At 70.3% G+C, this 15,713-nt stretch overlaps 2 protein-coding genes across 4 annotated transcripts in view; one reads left to right on the top strand and one right to left on the bottom strand.

The window, feature by feature from the left end:
• Window positions 1–6,488: 6,488 nt before the first annotated feature.
• TMEM187 (transmembrane protein 187) lies at window positions 6,489–7,523 on the top strand. Its single transcript, XM_030548097.1, has one exon. The coding sequence runs from the start codon at window positions 6,690–6,692 to the stop codon at window positions 7,506–7,508; it is 819 nt and encodes a 272-aa protein (XP_030403957.1). The 5' UTR covers window positions 6,489–6,689; the 3' UTR covers window positions 7,509–7,523.
• Window positions 7,524–7,602: 79 nt separating this feature from the next.
• Window positions 7,603–15,713, bottom strand: part of IRAK1 (interleukin 1 receptor associated kinase 1) — a 30,690-nt gene continuing 22,579 nt past the window's right edge. For 2 of the 3 annotated variants that reach the window (XM_030548091.1, XM_030548090.1), the window contains exons 7-14: window positions 15,091–15,205; window positions 14,509–14,624; window positions 13,016–13,223; window positions 12,296–12,364; window positions 10,856–11,098; window positions 10,147–10,300; window positions 8,220–8,348; window positions 7,603–8,070 (exon numbers count right to left, since the gene is read on the bottom strand). In XM_030548091.1, the coding sequence (XP_030403951.1) occupies window positions 8,024–8,070; window positions 8,220–8,348; window positions 10,147–10,300; window positions 10,856–11,098; window positions 12,296–12,364; window positions 13,016–13,223; window positions 14,509–14,624; window positions 15,091–15,205 (1,081 nt within the window). In that variant the 3' untranslated portion in view covers window positions 7,603–8,023. The remainder of the gene's footprint in view (window positions 8,071–8,219; window positions 8,349–10,146; window positions 10,301–10,855; window positions 11,099–12,295; window positions 12,365–13,015; window positions 13,224–14,508; window positions 14,625–15,090; window positions 15,206–15,713) is intronic. The other variant, XM_030548092.1, reaches the window with a different exon arrangement.

Below are 15,713 nucleotides of genomic sequence, written 5' to 3'. Positions count from 1 at the left end.
GCCGGTTCGAAAGGCGCGGCCGAGCCGCCGCAGGCAGAGCGCTACCCAAGATGGCGTCTCTCCACGCGCCAGAGGCGGCCGCTCAAGTCCCCGGATGAAGGCGGCTCGGCGGCAAGGCCTCTCCAAGATGGCCGCCGTCTCAATGCCCAAGGGGCGCCCCCTCGATGCCCGGATGCAGTAGCGCGCTCCAAGATGGCGGCCCATGGGTGCCCGGATGTAGCTGCCCCCACCTCGTCGTATACAAGATGGCGACTCGCTGGGCGCTCTGACGAAGAAACCTCCAAGATGTCGCCCTCCCTAAATGCCCGGATGTCGCCCACAAGATGGCGGCAGCCGCCCCCACCCCTCAGGTACCCGGATGCACCCCCCCCCCGAAGGCCAGAACATGACGCCTTGCTGTTACTTACCCGGATGTTACTTGTTTTCCAAGATGGCGGCCTAAGTGCGTGGATGTGGCCGTTTTTCAAGATGGCGACCACCTCCTACCCGGAGGTGGCTGCTCAAGATGGCGGCCGAAGTGGCCGGCTGCCGTTGCTACGCGACCGAACGTTTAAAGGGCCTACAATAATACCTGTGCGCAGCGGTGCACGGACTCCAGTCGCCACGGGCGGGGCACGAGAGCTACCCCCGGCGTGGGAAGGCTGCGAATGCCAGGCCCCTGGGAGCCGCCATTTTGGACCCTTCTCCTCCACACCAGACGAAAGATGGCGGCGCCTCTACGACCCGGATGTGATGTCTCTTACGCATGCGCAGAATGCTCTCCCTTTCGCCCTATACTCAAATACACATGCGCATAGTGTTCGTTCTGCCTACCTTTCCCGTTACGCAGGCGTATCCTGGGCCCAAAAACAGGCGCGTGCGCGCCGCAATCCCACCCTTTTCCTGTGCGCATGCGCACTCCCCCCCGTTTCCTCGCTCTCCGACCTAACGGTTGTTTTAGTACCCGGATGTCGGCAAACTTTACCCCCCCCCCATTGGCCAGTTCGACCCGAAATTAAACCCACTTTACCTCGTAACTCGCCTCAGAAGGCAGCCCAGGCTGCAGGCCCAGCCCCGCTCTTAGTTCCTGGCTTTGGCTTGCTCTGGGCATGGGCGCCAAGATGGCCGCTGTCACGCCTCAGCGCCAAGATGGCCACCAGTCAAAAATGACTGCTGGGCTCATGCCAGCCTTGCTCGGGCACCGCAAGAGTGGGTGGGCTTCCCCTGGGCCCTCCTCAGCGCCGAGCTGGCCTCCCTTGTCACCTCAGCACTCAGCTGCCTGCCAGGCTGGTCTCAGCGCCAAGATGGCCGCCTGACTCACGCCAAGCCCACCTCAGCGCCAAGATGGCCGCCTGACTCACGCCAAGCCCACCTCAGCACCAAGATGGCCGCCTGACTCACGCCAGGCCCACCTCAGCGCCAAGATGGCCGCCTGACTCACGCCAAGCCCACCTCAGCGCCAAGCTGGCCTCCCTCGTCACCTCAGCACTCAGCTGCCTGCCAGGCTTCTCTCAGCACCAAGATGGCCGCCTGACTCACGCCAAGCCCACCTCAGCGCCAAGCTGGCCTCCCTTGTCACCTCAGCACTCAGCTGCCTGTCAGGCTTGTCTCAGCGCCAAGATGGCCGCCTGACTCACGCCAAGCCCACCTCAGCGCCAAGATGGCCGCCTGACTCACGCCAAGCCCACCTCAGCGCCGAGCTGGCCTCCCTTGTCACCTCAGCACTCAGCTGCCTGTCAGGCTTGTCTCAGCGCCAAGATGGCCGCCTGACTCACGCCAAGCCCACCTCAGCGCCAAGATGGCCGCCTGACTCACGCCAAGCCCACCTCAGCGCCAAGATGGCCGCCTGACTCACGCCAAGCCCTCCTCAGCGCTGAGCTGGCCTCCCTCGTCACCTCAGCACTCAGCTGCCTGCCAGGCTTCTCTCAGCGCCAAGATGGCCGCCTGACTCACGCCAAGCCCACCTCAGCGCCAAGATGGCCGCCTGACTCACGCCAAGCCCACCTCAGCGCCAAGATGGCCGCCTGACTCACGCCAAGCCCGCCTCAGCACCGAGCTGGCCTCCCTTGTCACCTCAGCACTCAGCTGCCTGCCAGGCTTCTCTCAGCGCCAAGATGGCTGCCTGACTCACGCCAAGCCCTCCTCAGCACCGAGCTGGCCTCCCTTGTCACCTCAGCACTCAGCTGCCTGCCAGGCTTGTCTCAGCGCCAAGATGTCCGCCTGACTCACGCCAAGCCCACCTCAGCGCCAAGATGGCCGCCTGACTCACGCCAAGCCCACCTCAGCGCCGAGCTGGCCTCCCTTGTCACCTCAGCACTCAGCTGCCTGCCAGGCTTCTCTCAGCACCAAGATGGCCGCCTGACTCACGCCAAGCCCACCTCAGCGCCGAGCTGGCCTCCCTTGTCACCTCAGCACTCAGCTGCCTGCCAGGCTTGTCTCAGCGCCAAGATGGCCGCCTGACTCACGCCAAGCCCACCTCAGCGCCAAGATGGCCGCCTGACTCACGCCAAGCCCACCTCAGCGCCGAGCTGGCCTCCCTTGTCACCTCAGCACTCAGCTGCCTGCCAGGCTTCTCTCAGCACCAAGATGGCCGCCTGACTCACGCCAAGCCCACCTCAGCACCAAGATGGCCGCCTGACTCACGCCAAGCCCACCTCAGCGCCGAGCTGGCCTCCCTCGTCACCTCAGCACTCAGCTGCCTGCCAGGCTTGTCTCAGCGCCAAGATGGCCGCCTGACTCACGCCAAGCCCACCTCACACCAAGCCTCCCTTGTCACCTCAGCACTCAGCTCGCCTGACTCACGCCAAGCCCACCTCAGCACAGAGCTGGCCTCACTTGCTGGGCTAATCTCAGTGACAAGATGGCCGCCCTCATTGACTCAGCTCCAGGATGGCTGCCAGCGGCATGCCAGGCTTGTCTCAGCACCAAGATGGCTGCCAGACTCATGCCAAGCCCACGTCAGCGCCGAGCTGGCCTCCCTTGTCACCTCAGCACTCAGCTGCCTGCCAGGCTTGTCTCAGCGCCAAGATGGCCGCCTGACTCATGCCAGGCCCACTCCAGCACCAAGATGGCGGTGTGGGCTGGGTGGGGAAGTACAGCTGGCTGGACATCTCAGCCAAGCAGCCCTAGCAAGTTCCCTCAGCCACACTCCAGGCCCCACAGCAGGTGGGGGGTCTCTGAGCTGGGACGCCCTGGCACCAGTCAGAAACCAGCCCCCCACTAGAGACGTGGACCCTGCAAGCTCAGGGATGAGGGGAGGGACTGGGGGGTAGGAGGCAAATAATGGGGGGTGAAGCATGGTAGGAGGGGGATACAGATGCCCCCCACCCTGGCCATCACCGTAAGTGTGGGGGGCTCAGGCTCAGGGAGGGATTGAGGGGCCCCAGGTCTGTCCATGGGTCAGGGTTGGGGAGTTGTCTATGCGGGAGGGGGGCTGGGGGACACATCCCCACCAGTAGACCCCCTGCCTCCATGACCCCAAAGCCTCTGTCCCACAACCCCTGTGTACACCCGCCCCATGCCAGAAGGATGGTGAAGGGTCAGGGATGGCTCATCACCCCCTGCGTGAGACGTGGGGGGCTCAACTAGGACCCCATAGTAACAAGTCAGCAGTTCCTTGCCAGGAGAGCCTCCCACCCCACATCCCCGTACGGGGGGAGGCGGCTGTCTGGTAACCATGGCAACCAGCCCAACCACCACATCTCTGGGGGCAGGGGCTGCGGGTTGGGAGTGAGGGGCACCGGCAGAGCTGGGGGGTTGGGCTGGAGAGCAGGGGGTGCAGGTCGGAAGTGAGGGGCACTGGAAGGGCCGGGCTGGCAGGGGCTGCGGGTTGGGAGTGAGGGGCACCGGCGAGGCCGGGGGGCAGGGGCTGCGGGTCGGGAGTGAGGGCCGGGCTGGCAGGGGCTGCGGGTTGGGAGTGAGGGGCACCGGGGGGCAGAGGCTGCGGGTTGGGAGTGAGGGGCACCGGGGGGCAGGGGCTGCGGGTTGGGAGTGAGGGGCACCGGGGGGCAGGGGCTGCGGGTCGGGAGTGAGGGGCACCGGCAGAGCTGGGGGGTTGGGCTGGGGAGCAGGGGGTGCAGGTCGGGAGTGAGGGGCACCGGCAGGGCCGGGCTGGCAGGGGCTGCAGGTCGTGAGTGAGGGGCACCGGCGAGGCCGGGGGGGCAGGGGCTGCAGGTCGGGACTGAGGGCTGGGCTGGCAGGGGCTGCGGGTTGGGAGTGAGGGGCACCGGGGGGCAGGGGCTGCAGGTCGGGACTGAGGGCCAGGCTGGCAGGGGCTGTGGGTTGGGAGTGAGGGGCACCGGGGGGCAGGGGCTGCGGGTCGGGACTGAGGGCCGGCTGGCAGGGGCTGCGGGTTGGGAGTGAGGGGCACCGGGGGGCAGGGGCTGCGGGTCGGGAGTGAGGGGCACTGGAAGGGCCGGGCTGACAGGGGCTGCAGGTCGGGAGTGAGGGGCACCGGCGAGGCCGGGGGGCAGGGGCTGCGGGGCTGGGACTGAGGGCCGGGCTGGCAGGGGCTGCGGGTTGGGAGTGAGGGGCACCGGCGAGGCCGGGGGGGCAGGGGCTGCAGGTCGGGACTGAGGGCTGGGCTGGCAGGGGCTGCGGGTTGGGAGTGAGGGGCACCGGGGGGCAGGGGCTGCGGGTCGGGACTGAGGGCCGGCTGGCAGGGGCTGCGGGTTGGGAGTGAGGGGCACCGGGGGGCTGCGTAACGGGGCTGCGGGTCGGGAGTGAGGGGCACTGGAAGGGCCGGGCTGACAGGGGCTGCGGGTCGGGAGTGAGGGGCACCGGGGGGCAGGGGCTGCGGGTCGGGAGTGAGGGGCGCTGGCAGGGCCAGGCTGACAGGGGCTGCAGGTCGGGAGTGAGGGGCACCGGCGAGGCCGGGGGGCAGGGGCTGCGGGTCGGGAGTGAGGGGCACCGGCGAGGCTGGGGGGCAGGGGCTGCGGGTCGGGAGTGAGGGGCACCAGGGGGCAGAGGCTGCGGGTTGGGAGTGAGGGGCACCGGGGGGCAGGGGCTGTGGGTCGGGAGTGAGGGGCACCGGCAGAGCTGGGGGGTTGGGCTGGGGAGCAGGGGGTGCAGGTCGGGAGTGAGGGGCACCGGCAGGGCCGGGCTGGCAGGGGCTGCAGGTCGGGAGTGAGGGGCACCGGCGAGGCCGGGGGGCAGGGGCTGCGGGTCGGGATTGAGGGGCACCAGCGAGGCCGGGGGGCAGGGGCTGCGGGTCGGGAGTGAGGGGCACCGGCGAGGCTGGGGGCAGGGGCTGCGGGTCGGGAGTGAGGGGCACCGGCGAGGCCGGGGGGCAGGGGCTGCGGGTCGGGATTGAGGGCCGGGCTGGCAGGGGCTGCGGGTTGGGAGTGAGGGGCACCAGGGGGCAGGGGCTGCAGGTTGGGACTGAGGGCCGGGCTGGCAGGGGCTGCGGGTTGGGAGTGAGGGGCACCGGGGGCAGGGGCTGCGGGTCGGGAGTGAGGGGCGCTGGCAGGGCCAGGCTGACAGGGGCTGCAGGTCGGGAGTGAGGGGCACCGGCGAGGCCGGGGGGGGCAGGGGCTGCGGGTCGGGACTGAGGGCCGGGCTGGCAGGGGCTGTGGGTTGGGAGTGAGGGGCACCGAGGAGCAGGGGCTGCAGGTCGGGAGTGAGGGGCACCGGGGGGCAGGGGCTGCGGGTCAGGAGTGAGGGGCACCGGCAGAGCTGGGGGGTTGGGCTGGGGAGCAGGGGGTGCAGGTCAGGAGTGAGGGGCACTGGAAGGGCCGGGCTGGCAGGGGCTGCAGGTCGGGAGTGAGGGGCACCGGCGAGGCCGGGGGGCAGGGGCTGCGGGTCGGGATTGAGGGCCGGGCTGGCAGGGGCTGCGGGTTGGGAGTGAGGGGCACCAGCGAGGCCGGGGGGCAGGGGCTGCGGGTCGGGAGTGAGGGGCACCGGCGAGGCTGGGGGCAGGGGCTGCGGGTCGGGAGTGAGGGGCACCGGCGAGGCCGGGGGGCAGGGGCTGCGGGTCGGGATTGAGGGCCGGGCTGGCAGGGGCTGCGGGTTGGGAGTGAGGGGCACCAGGGGGCAGGGGCTGCAGGTTGGGACTGAGGGCCGGGCTGGCAGGGGCTGCGGGTTGGGAGTGAGGGGCACCGGGGGGCAGGGGCTGCGGGTCGGGAGTGAGGGGCGCTGGCAGGGCCAGGCTGACAGGGGCTGCAGGTCGGGAGTGAGGGGCACCGGCGAGGCCGGGGGGGGCAGGGGCTGCGGGTCGGGACTGAGGGCCGGGCTGGCAGGGGCTGTGGGTTGGGAGTGAGGGGCACCGAGGAGCAGGGGCTGCAGGTCGGGAGTGAGGGGCACCGGGGGGCAGGGGCTGCGGGTCAGGAGTGAGGGGCACCGGCAGAGCTGGGGGGTTGGGCTGGGGAGCAGGGGGTGCAGGTCAGGAGTGAGGGGCACTGGAAGGGCCGGGCTGGCAGGGGCTGCAGGTCGGGAGTGAGGGGCACCGGCGAGGCCGGGGGGCAGGGGCTGCGGGTCGCGACTGAGGGCCGGGCTGGCAGGGGCTGCGGGTCGGGAGTGAGGGGCACCGGGGGGCAGGGGCTGCGGGTCGGGAGTGAGGGGCGCTGGCAGGCCGGCACAGATGTTTGGCACTGTAGCGGTTAAGGCAGTGGGGGGCGGGGACAGGACTCAGCCAATGGCTGCGCTGCCTCGGCCCGGAGTCTGTGGGGCGGTGCCGTGGGGTGTGGAGGCGGCTGGGGGTGCCAGGCCCGGCCATGCGGCCCGAGGACTGTGCCGCGCTGCTGCACGTGTCTGGGGCCGGCGCTCTCTGCCTGGCCGTGGTGGCCGCAGGCGCCCTGGACCGGGTGGCCGTGGAGGTGGGGTACGGGCACTACGCGGAGCCCCTCGTCCCCTGGCTGCCCCCCGCCCTGGCCATGCCCTGCAACTCGCTGGTGAACCTGGGTTATGTGGCGCTGGGCTGGCGCTGGTTTCCCCGGGCTGGGCGCGGCCCCAGCCGCTACCTGCAGGCCGTCTTCGCCCTCCTGGCCCTGGCCTACGGGCCCGTGCAGTGGGCCCGGCTCTGGACCCAGCACCCCCGGGCAGCGGTGCTGGACCAGTGGGTCACTCTGCCCATCTTCGCCTGGGCCGGGCTCTGGTGCCACTGCCTGGTGCAGGGCTGGCAGCCTGGGCACGTGGTGCTGGGCACAGGGGCCTCACTGCTGAGCTACGGGCTGGCACTGGCCCACACCCGCGGCTTCGAGGGGGCCCTGGCCGCACATGTGGCGGGCGTGGCGGGCGCAGCGTGGCGGGCGCAGCGGCGCTGGGGGGACGCGGGCTCAGCCTGGACCGCGGCAGCTGGTTTCGCCGCCTGCCTGGGCTTTGTGCTGCTGAAGCTGGGAGACGCCTGGCTGGCCCGGTGGGACCCGTTCCGGAGACTCAGCGGCCACTTCTGGTCCAAGGTCTGCGACGTGCTGCAGTTCCACTGCGCCTTCCTCTTTGCCACGCGCCTGGGGGGGCGCGCCCTGAGCCCCTGTCCAGCCCCCCCACGCCTGGAGCCCCCCCCGCGGCCGGGGCGCAGCCTCCAAGCAGAATAAAGCGATTGGCTGGAAGATTTCTGCCCGCCCGTTACTGAAGGGACGCTGCGCTGGGGGGGCGGGGGTGACTAGACAGGCTGCAGCCCAGGAGCAGATCGGGGTCCCCCTATAAATGGCCCCCACCCCTCCAGAGGAAGCCAGATTATAAATATATAAAATGTTTTATTTTCCGTTGCGGGCCCCCACCCCCGGGAACCGGCCACGAACCCTCACGGCTGGGAGCAGGGGGGTCCGTGTGCAGGGGCACTGGCACAAGCCACGAAGTACCAAGGTGCCGCCTCCCTCTTCAGTTCCAAGGCCCCTTCCCGGATGCCGGGGTCCCTGTCCACTGCAGGGGGTGGGGGTGGGGGTGGGGGTGGAGAGCAGGTACCATGTCTCCCCCCCCACTCCAAGTCGCTGCCCTGGACACTTGGATGCCAGGCCCGAGGGTGGGTTCTAGCAGCCAGGAGGTGCATTTTGGGGTGGGCCTCGGCCCCCCCATCAATGAGAACTTCGTCCTTCCATGTCCGTCCATCTCAGGGCTCAAAATCGTCGCTCTCCTCGGGCAGGCGGGGGGCTGAGCCTGCAGGGGAGGGGAGAGGGGTCAGAGCTGGGGGAGCAGAGACCCCACCCTCACCCTGGGGGAAAGGAGCTCGAGGGGGGAGTTTTACCCTGCCCCCCCCAGCCCAGCACCACATGGGGGGGCCCGCGATCGGGCTGCTGGGGGGTTACCTGCCGGGAGCTCGGAGGCCAGCACCCCCAGGCTGTCCAGCGCCCCTTGCTGGTACAGCGCCAGCCGCTCCATGATGCGCTGCCGGGCCGGGTTGATGTGAATCTGGGGGTGCAGGGATGGGGCGACGCCTGCAGAGAGAGCCCAGGTCGGAGGTCACAGCGGGCAGTGGGCCATGTCAGCTGGGGTTGAGGGTCACCCAGGCCAGACCCCAGCAGGAACAAATATCGGGGGCGGGGGAGCTCTCGGCATGTTCCATGAACTGTGCCTCTGCCTCAGTTTCCCCAGGTGTCTCTGCGTGTGCAATGAGGGGGTGGGAGCATCATTCGTTGCTCCAGGGGACCAGGTGTGACCTTGCCTCGCAGCCGGAACCCCAGATACCAGCCTGGAGACGGGGGACCCAGCGAGGTGGCCAGGAGGCCCCCCCAGCCCGGATGCAGCTGGTTCTGGCCAGTGGGGGAGAGGGGCTGAGGGGTCTGGGGCCCGGTTCCAGCCGGGGGAAGGGGAGGCAGGTGGCCTGTTTACCTGGGTCTGGGGACAGAGGACGGTCAGGGGAGGGGATGTGGGGGCTTGGCTGGAAGGGGGGGCTGGCTGGAGCCCCTGGGGACCAGGACAGGGCCTGCTGGCCGGGGCTGAGATGGGCCAGGCCTGGGCTGCCGAAAGCTGCCTGGGCGAGGGTCAGACGCCCCCCTCGCTCCCTTACCCCCCCACACGCACTCACTGAGCTGGGGCTGAGGGGTTCAGGGTGTGGGGAGAGGGGGCTCTGGGCAGGAGTTTGGGGGGGGGTGTGGGAGTGAGGTCTCCAGGAGGGGGCTCCAGGCTGGGGCAGGGGTTTGGGGGGACGGTGCAGGCTCTGGGCAGGAGTTTGGGGTGTGTGTGTGGGAGTGAGGTCTCCAGGAGGGGGCTCCAGGCTGGGGCAGGGGTTTGGGGGGACGGTGGAGGCTCTGGGCAGGAGTTTGAGGGCGTGGGGGGGGGTGAGGACTCCAGGAGGGGGCTCCAGGCTGGGGCAGGGGTTTGGGGGGACGGTGCAGGCTCTGGGCAGGAGTTTGGGGTGTGTGTGTGGGAGTGAGGTCTCCAGGAGGGGGCTCCAGGCTGGGGCAGGGGTTTGGGGGGACGGTGGAGGCTCTGGGAAGGAGTTTGGGGGGTGTGTGTGGGAGTGAGGACTCCAGGAGGGGGCTCCAGGCTGGGGCAGGGGTTTGGGGGGACGGTGGAAGCTCTGGGCAGGAGTTTGGGGGCGTGGGGAGGGGTGAGGTCTCCAGGAGGGGGCTCCAGGCTGGGGCAGGGGTTTGGGGGGACGGTGCAGGCTCTGGGCAGGAGTTTGGGGTGTGTGTGTGGGAGTGAGGTCTCCAGGAGGGGGCTCCAGGCTGGGGCAGGGGTTTGGGGGGACGGTGGAGGCTCTGGGAAGGAGTTTGGGGGCGTGTGGGGGGGGTGAGGACTCAAGGCTGGGGCAGGGGTTTGGGGGGACGGTGCAGGCTCTGGGAAGGAGTTTGAGGGCGTGGGGGGGGGGTGAGGTCTCCAGGAGGGGGCTCCAGGCTGGGGCAGGGGTTTGGGGTACGGGGTGTGTGAGGGGGCTCTGGCTGGGGCTCAGAGGCGCTTGGCAGCCAGGCAGCTCTGTGCTGCCCTGGTGCCTGCAGGCACCGCCCCCACAGGTCTCATTGGTCGCGGTTCTTGGCCAATGGGAGCTGTGGAGCCGGTGCTGAGGGTGGGGGCAGCACACAGCCAGGATGCCCGACCGGACTTTTAACAGCCCCATTGGCAGCTGACCAGAGCCGCCACAGCCCCCTTCCACTGGGGCTGTGGTCCCGGGAGGGGAGGGGGGCCCAGAGAGACCAGACCCTCATGCAACCGAGAGCCAGTGGCGGGGAGCAAAGGTCAGGGCGAGCGGGGGTCAAAGGGCACTTGGGGCTGGCCAGTGGGTTCAGGACTCACCCAGCCAGCTGCCCCCCTCCTCCGACAGGCTCTCGTCGCTCTCCACGGGCTGGTTGGGGGGCAGCCCTGGGGCCCTGGGCAGCGAGTCCCCCCAGGGGGTTGAGGGGGGATCCCAGGGCAGAGACTTCTGCAGCCGCTCCAGGTCCTCGTATACCTGGGGGTGAGGCAAAGCCAGAGGACCCTCAGAGTCAGGGAGAGAACCCAGGAGTCCTGGCTCCCAACTCTAACCATCAGACCCCACTTCCCTCCCAGAGCTGGGGAGAGAACCCAGGAGTCCTGGCTCCCAGCTCTAACCATCAGACCCGACTTCCCTCCCAGAGCTGGGGAGAGAACCCAGGAGTCCTGGCTCCCAGTCCCCCCGCACTAACCATCAGACCCCACTTCCCTCCCAGAGCCGGGGAGAGAACCCAGGAGTCCTGGCTCCCAGCCCCCCCGCACTAACCATCAGACCCCACTTCCCTCCCAGAGCCGGGGAGAGAACCCAGGAGTCCTGGATCCCAGCCCCCCTTCTCTGACCCCCCAGCCCCCACTCCCCTCCCAGGGCCGGGAGAGAACCCAGGAGTCCTGGATCCCAGCCCCCCCCGCTCTAACCACTAGACCCCACTCCCCTCCCAGAGCCGGGGAGAGAACCCAGGAGTCCTGGATCCCAGCCCCCCTTCTCTGACCCTCCAGGCCCCCGAGCTGGGGAGGGAACCCAGGTGTCCCGTACCTGGGCCATGGGCGGGCGCCGTTTGCTGCGTCTGTGGAGGCAGCGGGTCGCCAGGCAGCCCAGCGCTGTGCCCAGCTCCTCCGGACAGGGCCCGACCCGCGGGTCCATGTGGTTCTGGAAGATCCTGGTGCCGACCCGAGTCACCCGAGCATCCTGGTCCGGGCCAGGGCCCGTCACCGCCAGCTGTGATTGCCCAGGAACCTCGGCGACCTCAGCCTCCTCCTCCTCTGCGACCAGATCCTTCTGCGGGGACGGGGGCAAGTGAGGGCACCGGCAGGGCTGTGGGGCCGGGGCTGTTCGTTGGCAGTGAGGGGCACCAGCCAGGCTGTGGGGGGGGCTGGGCTGGGGGGCAGGGGCTGCGGGTCAGGAGTGAGGGGCTCCGGCCGGGCTGGGCTAGCAGGGGCTGCGAGTTGGGAGTGAGGGGCACCGGCAGAGCTGTGGGGCCAGGGCTGCGGGTCGGGAGTGAGGGGCACTGGCCGGGCTGGGGCGGGGGCCGGGCTGTGGGGCCAGGGCTGTGGGTCGGGAGTGAGGGGCACTGGCAGGATTGGGGGGGGCTGGGCTGGGCTAGCAGGGGCTGCGAGTTGGGAGTGAGGGGCACCGGCAGACCTGTGGGGCCAGGACTGCAGGTCGGGAGTGAGGGGCACTGGCAGCGCTGGGCTGGGGGGCAGGGGCTGCGGGTCGGGAGTGAGGGGCACCGGCAGGGCTGGCGGGGGGAAGGGGCTGTGGGTCGGGAGTGAGGGGCAGCGGGGGGGCAGGGGCTGCGGGTCGGGAGTGAGGGGCACCGGCAGGGCTGGGCTGGGGGGCAGGAGCTGCGGGTCGGGAGTGAGGGGCACTGGCAGCGCTGGGCTGGGGGGCAGGGGCTGCGGGTCGGGAGTGAGGGGCACCGGCAGGGCTGGGGGGCAGGGGCTGCGGGTCGGGAGTGAGGGGCACCGGCGGGGCTGGGGGGCAGGGGCTGCGGGTCGGGAGTGAGGGGCACCGGCAGGGCTGGGGGGCAGGGGCTGCGGGTCGGGAGTGAGGGGCACTGGCAGCGCTGGGCTGGGGGGGCAGGGGCTGCGGGTCGGGAGTGAGGGGCACCGGCAGGGCTGGGCTGGGGGGCAGGGGCTGCGGGTCGGGAGTGAGGGGCACCGGCAGGGCTGGGCTGGGGGGCAGGGGCTGCGGGTCGGGAGTGAGGGGCACCGGCAGGGCTGGGCTGGGGGGCAGGGGCTGCGGGTCGGGAGAGAGGGGCACTGGCAGCGCTGGGCTGGCAGGGGCTGCGGGTCGGGAGTGAGGGGCACTGGCAGCGCTGGGCTGGGGGGCAGGGGCTGCGGGTCGGGAGTGAGGGGCACCGGCAGGGCTGGGCTGGGGGGCAGGGGCTGCGGGTCGGGAGTGAGGGGCACTGGCAGCGCTGGGCTGGGGGGCAGGGGCTGCGGGTCGGGAGGAAAGGGGGGGGCAGCGTCTCACCAGGAACTTTGTCCGTCCACGTCCGTCTGTCTCCAGGGCCCGTCTCCCCGTCAGCGTTTCCAGCAGCACCTGGGGGGCCGAGGGGGTCGCTGAAGGCTCTGGCGTGGGAGGTTTGGTGAGGGGGGGCGGGCAATCCGCCCCATGACCCCTCCCCCATTCCTTATTTGTGCCCCAGGCTGGGTTAGTCTGAGCTCTTAGGGGGAGGGGTCCAGGAGCTCCCGTCATGGATATGTGACACCCCCCCCCGAGAAAAATAGAGGGTCTGATCCCCTGCGGTTTTGGGCGTTATGGTGGAGGGGCCTTCGGGGGGTGTCTGAGGGCGGGGGGGGCCGTGGAGGGACAAGGAGCACACGGGGGGCAGCAGACTGGGGGGCCCAGGGTGGCAGCAAAGGGGCTGGGGAGCACATGGGGGGCAGCGGAGCAGCAGGGGGGGCAGTGGAACATGCGAGGGCAGCAGAGGGGCTGGGGAGCACATGGGGGGCAGGGGAGCAGCAGGAGGGGCAGAGGAACATGCGAGGGCAGCAGAGGGGCTGGGGAGCACATGGGGGGCAGCGGAGCAGCAGGGGGGGCAGCGGAACATGCGAGGGCAGCAGAGGGGCTGGGGAGCAGCAGGGGGGGCAGCGGAGCAGCAGGGGGGGCAGCGGAGGGGCTGGGGAGCACATGGGGGGCAGCGGAGCAGCAGGGGGGGCAGCGGAGGGGCACGCGGGGTCTGGTACTCACCACCCCGTAGCTGTAGGTGTCGATGGAGGGGGACAGGGTCCCGCTCCGCACGTACTCGGGGGGCAGGTAGGCCAGGGTGCCCCGCACCGTGTGGGTCCGGCCCAGGCTGGCACTGAGCCCCCCACTCCCAGCCTGGCCCCGCCCAGCGCGAGCCAGCCCAAAGTCCCCCAGCCGGGGACGCAGCGCCCCGTCCAGCAGGATGTTAGAGCTGGGGGGGGGACACGGGGTGAGACGTGGCCCCCGAAACACCCCCCTCAGCCCAGCCCCCACCTCCCCGCTGCCCCAGAGCCACCAGCCTCCCTTACCCCCTCACCCCACATCCCAGCCCCCCAGCTCCACCTCCCACCCCCCTGCTGCCCCACAGCCCCCAGCCCCCCACCGCCTGAAGTGGGAATGTTCTTAATGGTTTCTCTGAATACTGTGGAAGTGCCTCAGTTTCCCCTATGTCTTTCTTAGGGATCTAGGTGGGGGGCTAAGGGGGTGCGATTGGGGCAGAGCCTGAGGAGGCCAGTGTGACGCTGTCGGCACAGAGCATGGCCAACGCCCTGGCTCTGGGCCCCCCCGCAAGGTGCCAGCTGAAGGTGTTGGAGACAAAGGGGTCAGGAGACCCCTGGCCTGGGACAGGAGCTGAGGAGAGAGGAGGGGCTGGGGGGGGGGTTCAGTCTGGAGCTGGCTGAGGGCAGACGTGGGGGTCTGGCTCACTGCCCCCCAGAATGGTCCCGGCCGAGGGGTCCGGTTCTCTGTACCTACAAGCTCTGTGTTAGACCCTGTTCCTGTCATCGAATAAACCTCTGTGTTACTGGCTGGCTGAGAGTCACGTCTGACTGCAAAGTGGGGGGGCAGGACCCTCTGGCCCCCCCAGGACTCCGTGGCCCCCCCAGGACCCCGCCTGGGGGAAGCGCACAGAGGGGCAGGGAAGGCTGAATGCTTGGGGGTCAGACCCAGGGAGGCGAAGCCGTGGGAGCTGCTGGCCCTGGGGACAGTCTGATCTGAGAGAGGAGACATCCCCTCACCCCACATCCCCAGCCCCCCCAGCTCCACTCCCTACCCCCCCACTGCCCTAGAGCCCCCAGCCCCCCATCACCCCAGTCATCCCCTCACCCCACATCCCCAGCCCCCCCAGCTCCGCCCCTACCCCCCGCTGCCCTAGACCCCCAGCCCCCCATCACCCTAGAGCCATCCCCTCACCCCACATCCCCAACCCCCCCAGCTCCACTCCCTACCCCCCACTGCCCTAGAGCCCCCAGCCCCCCATCACCCCAGAGCCATCCCCTCACCCCACATCCCCAGCCCCCCAGCTCCGCCCCTACCCCCCGCTGCCCTAGAGCCCCCAGCCCCCCATCACCCCAGTCATCCCCTCACCCCACATCCCCAGCCCCCCAGCTCCACTCCCTACCCCCCCGCTGCCCTAGAGCACCCAGCCCCCCATCACCCCAGTCATCCCCTCACCCCACATCCCCTCCCATTGCCCCCGAGCCCCCCACCCCGCTCACCTCTTGACATCCCCGTGGATCAGGCTGGGCGTGTCCCGGTGCAGGAACTGGACAGCTCGCGCCGTCCCCACCAGCACCTCCAGCCGCTGGGCCCATGACAGGAGGGGGCGCCCGCCCTGGGGGAGCAGAGGGGGTGAATGGGGCTGGAGGGGCCTATGTCCTGCTCCCCGTATGGCGAGGGAGGAGGGGGTGCAAGGCTGCGAGCTCAAGGAGGGGGCCGGGGTTGGAGAATCCTGCCAGGGGGTCCTGGCTGCTGAGCCCCACTGTGGCCCCCTCCTCTCTGGCCCCCCTGCTGCCCCCTCCTCCCCGCTCCAGCCCCAGCACCCTCCTCCTCCCTGGCCCCCCCTGCAGCCCCCTCTTCCCCGCCCCCCCTTCCCCAGCCCCGGCCTCCTCCCTGCTCCAGCCCCGCTGGAGATGGAGAGAAACTCACGACTCCGCAGTCCTGACCCCCGCCTTTACACACCCAGGGTCGCACGAGCACTCAGCCCCACTGAATGCCCCCCCCCTTCACCAGCCACGGAGGATATGGGGGGGAGGGAATGGGGCTGGCTTGTGGGGGGCAGACACCGGAGGGAGGGGTACCTGGCCGCTCAGCCGATCCTCCAGGGATCCATTGGGCATGAAAACGTAGATGAGGCAGAAATGGTCCCGCTCGGCGCAGAACCCCCCAAACTCCACAATATTGGGGTGGCGGAACCTGGGGGGGCAGAAGTTAGTGGGGGAGGGTCACCCCAAATTCCTGGGGCCAGGGTGAGCACAAAGCATTCTGGGTAGGTCCGAGGACACTGGCGCTCACAGCTCCTCCCAGCCCTGCTGGTGCCCCTCACTCCCGACCCACAGCCCCTGCTAGCCTGGCCCTGGGCCCCCCAGCCCTGCTGGTGCCCCTCACTCCTGACCCACAGCCCCTGCTAGCCTGGCCCTGGGCCCCCCAGCTCAGCCAGTGCCCCTCACTCCTGACCCGCAGCCCCTGCTAGCCTGGCCCTGGGCCCCCCAGCTCAGCCAGTGCCCCTCACTCCTGACCCGCAGCCCCTGCTAGCCCGGCCCTGGGCCCCCCAGCTCAGCCAGTGCCCCTCACTCCTGACTCACAGCCCCTGCTAGCCCGCCCTGGGCCCCCCAGCTCAGCCAGTGCCCCTCACTCCTGACCCACAGCCCCTGCTAGCCTGGCCCTGGGCTCCCCAGCTCAGCCGGTGCCCCTCACTCCTGAC

The sequence above is a fragment of the Gopherus evgoodei genome, unplaced genomic scaffold (genome assembly GCF_007399415.2).
Source record: "Gopherus evgoodei ecotype Sinaloan lineage unplaced genomic scaffold, rGopEvg1_v1.p scaffold_82_arrow_ctg1, whole genome shotgun sequence".
NCBI classification, from domain to species: Eukaryota; Metazoa; Chordata; order Testudines; family Testudinidae; genus Gopherus; species Gopherus evgoodei.
The sequence above is the reverse complement of the archived record's forward strand: the minus strand, read 5'-3'. Positions and strand labels throughout refer to the sequence as shown.

Coding starts and splice junctions, on each gene's coding strand:
- TMEM187 (XM_030548097.1), top strand. CDS start 6,690: ATGCGGCCCGAGGACTGTGCCGCGCTGCTGCACGTGTCTGGGGCCGGC.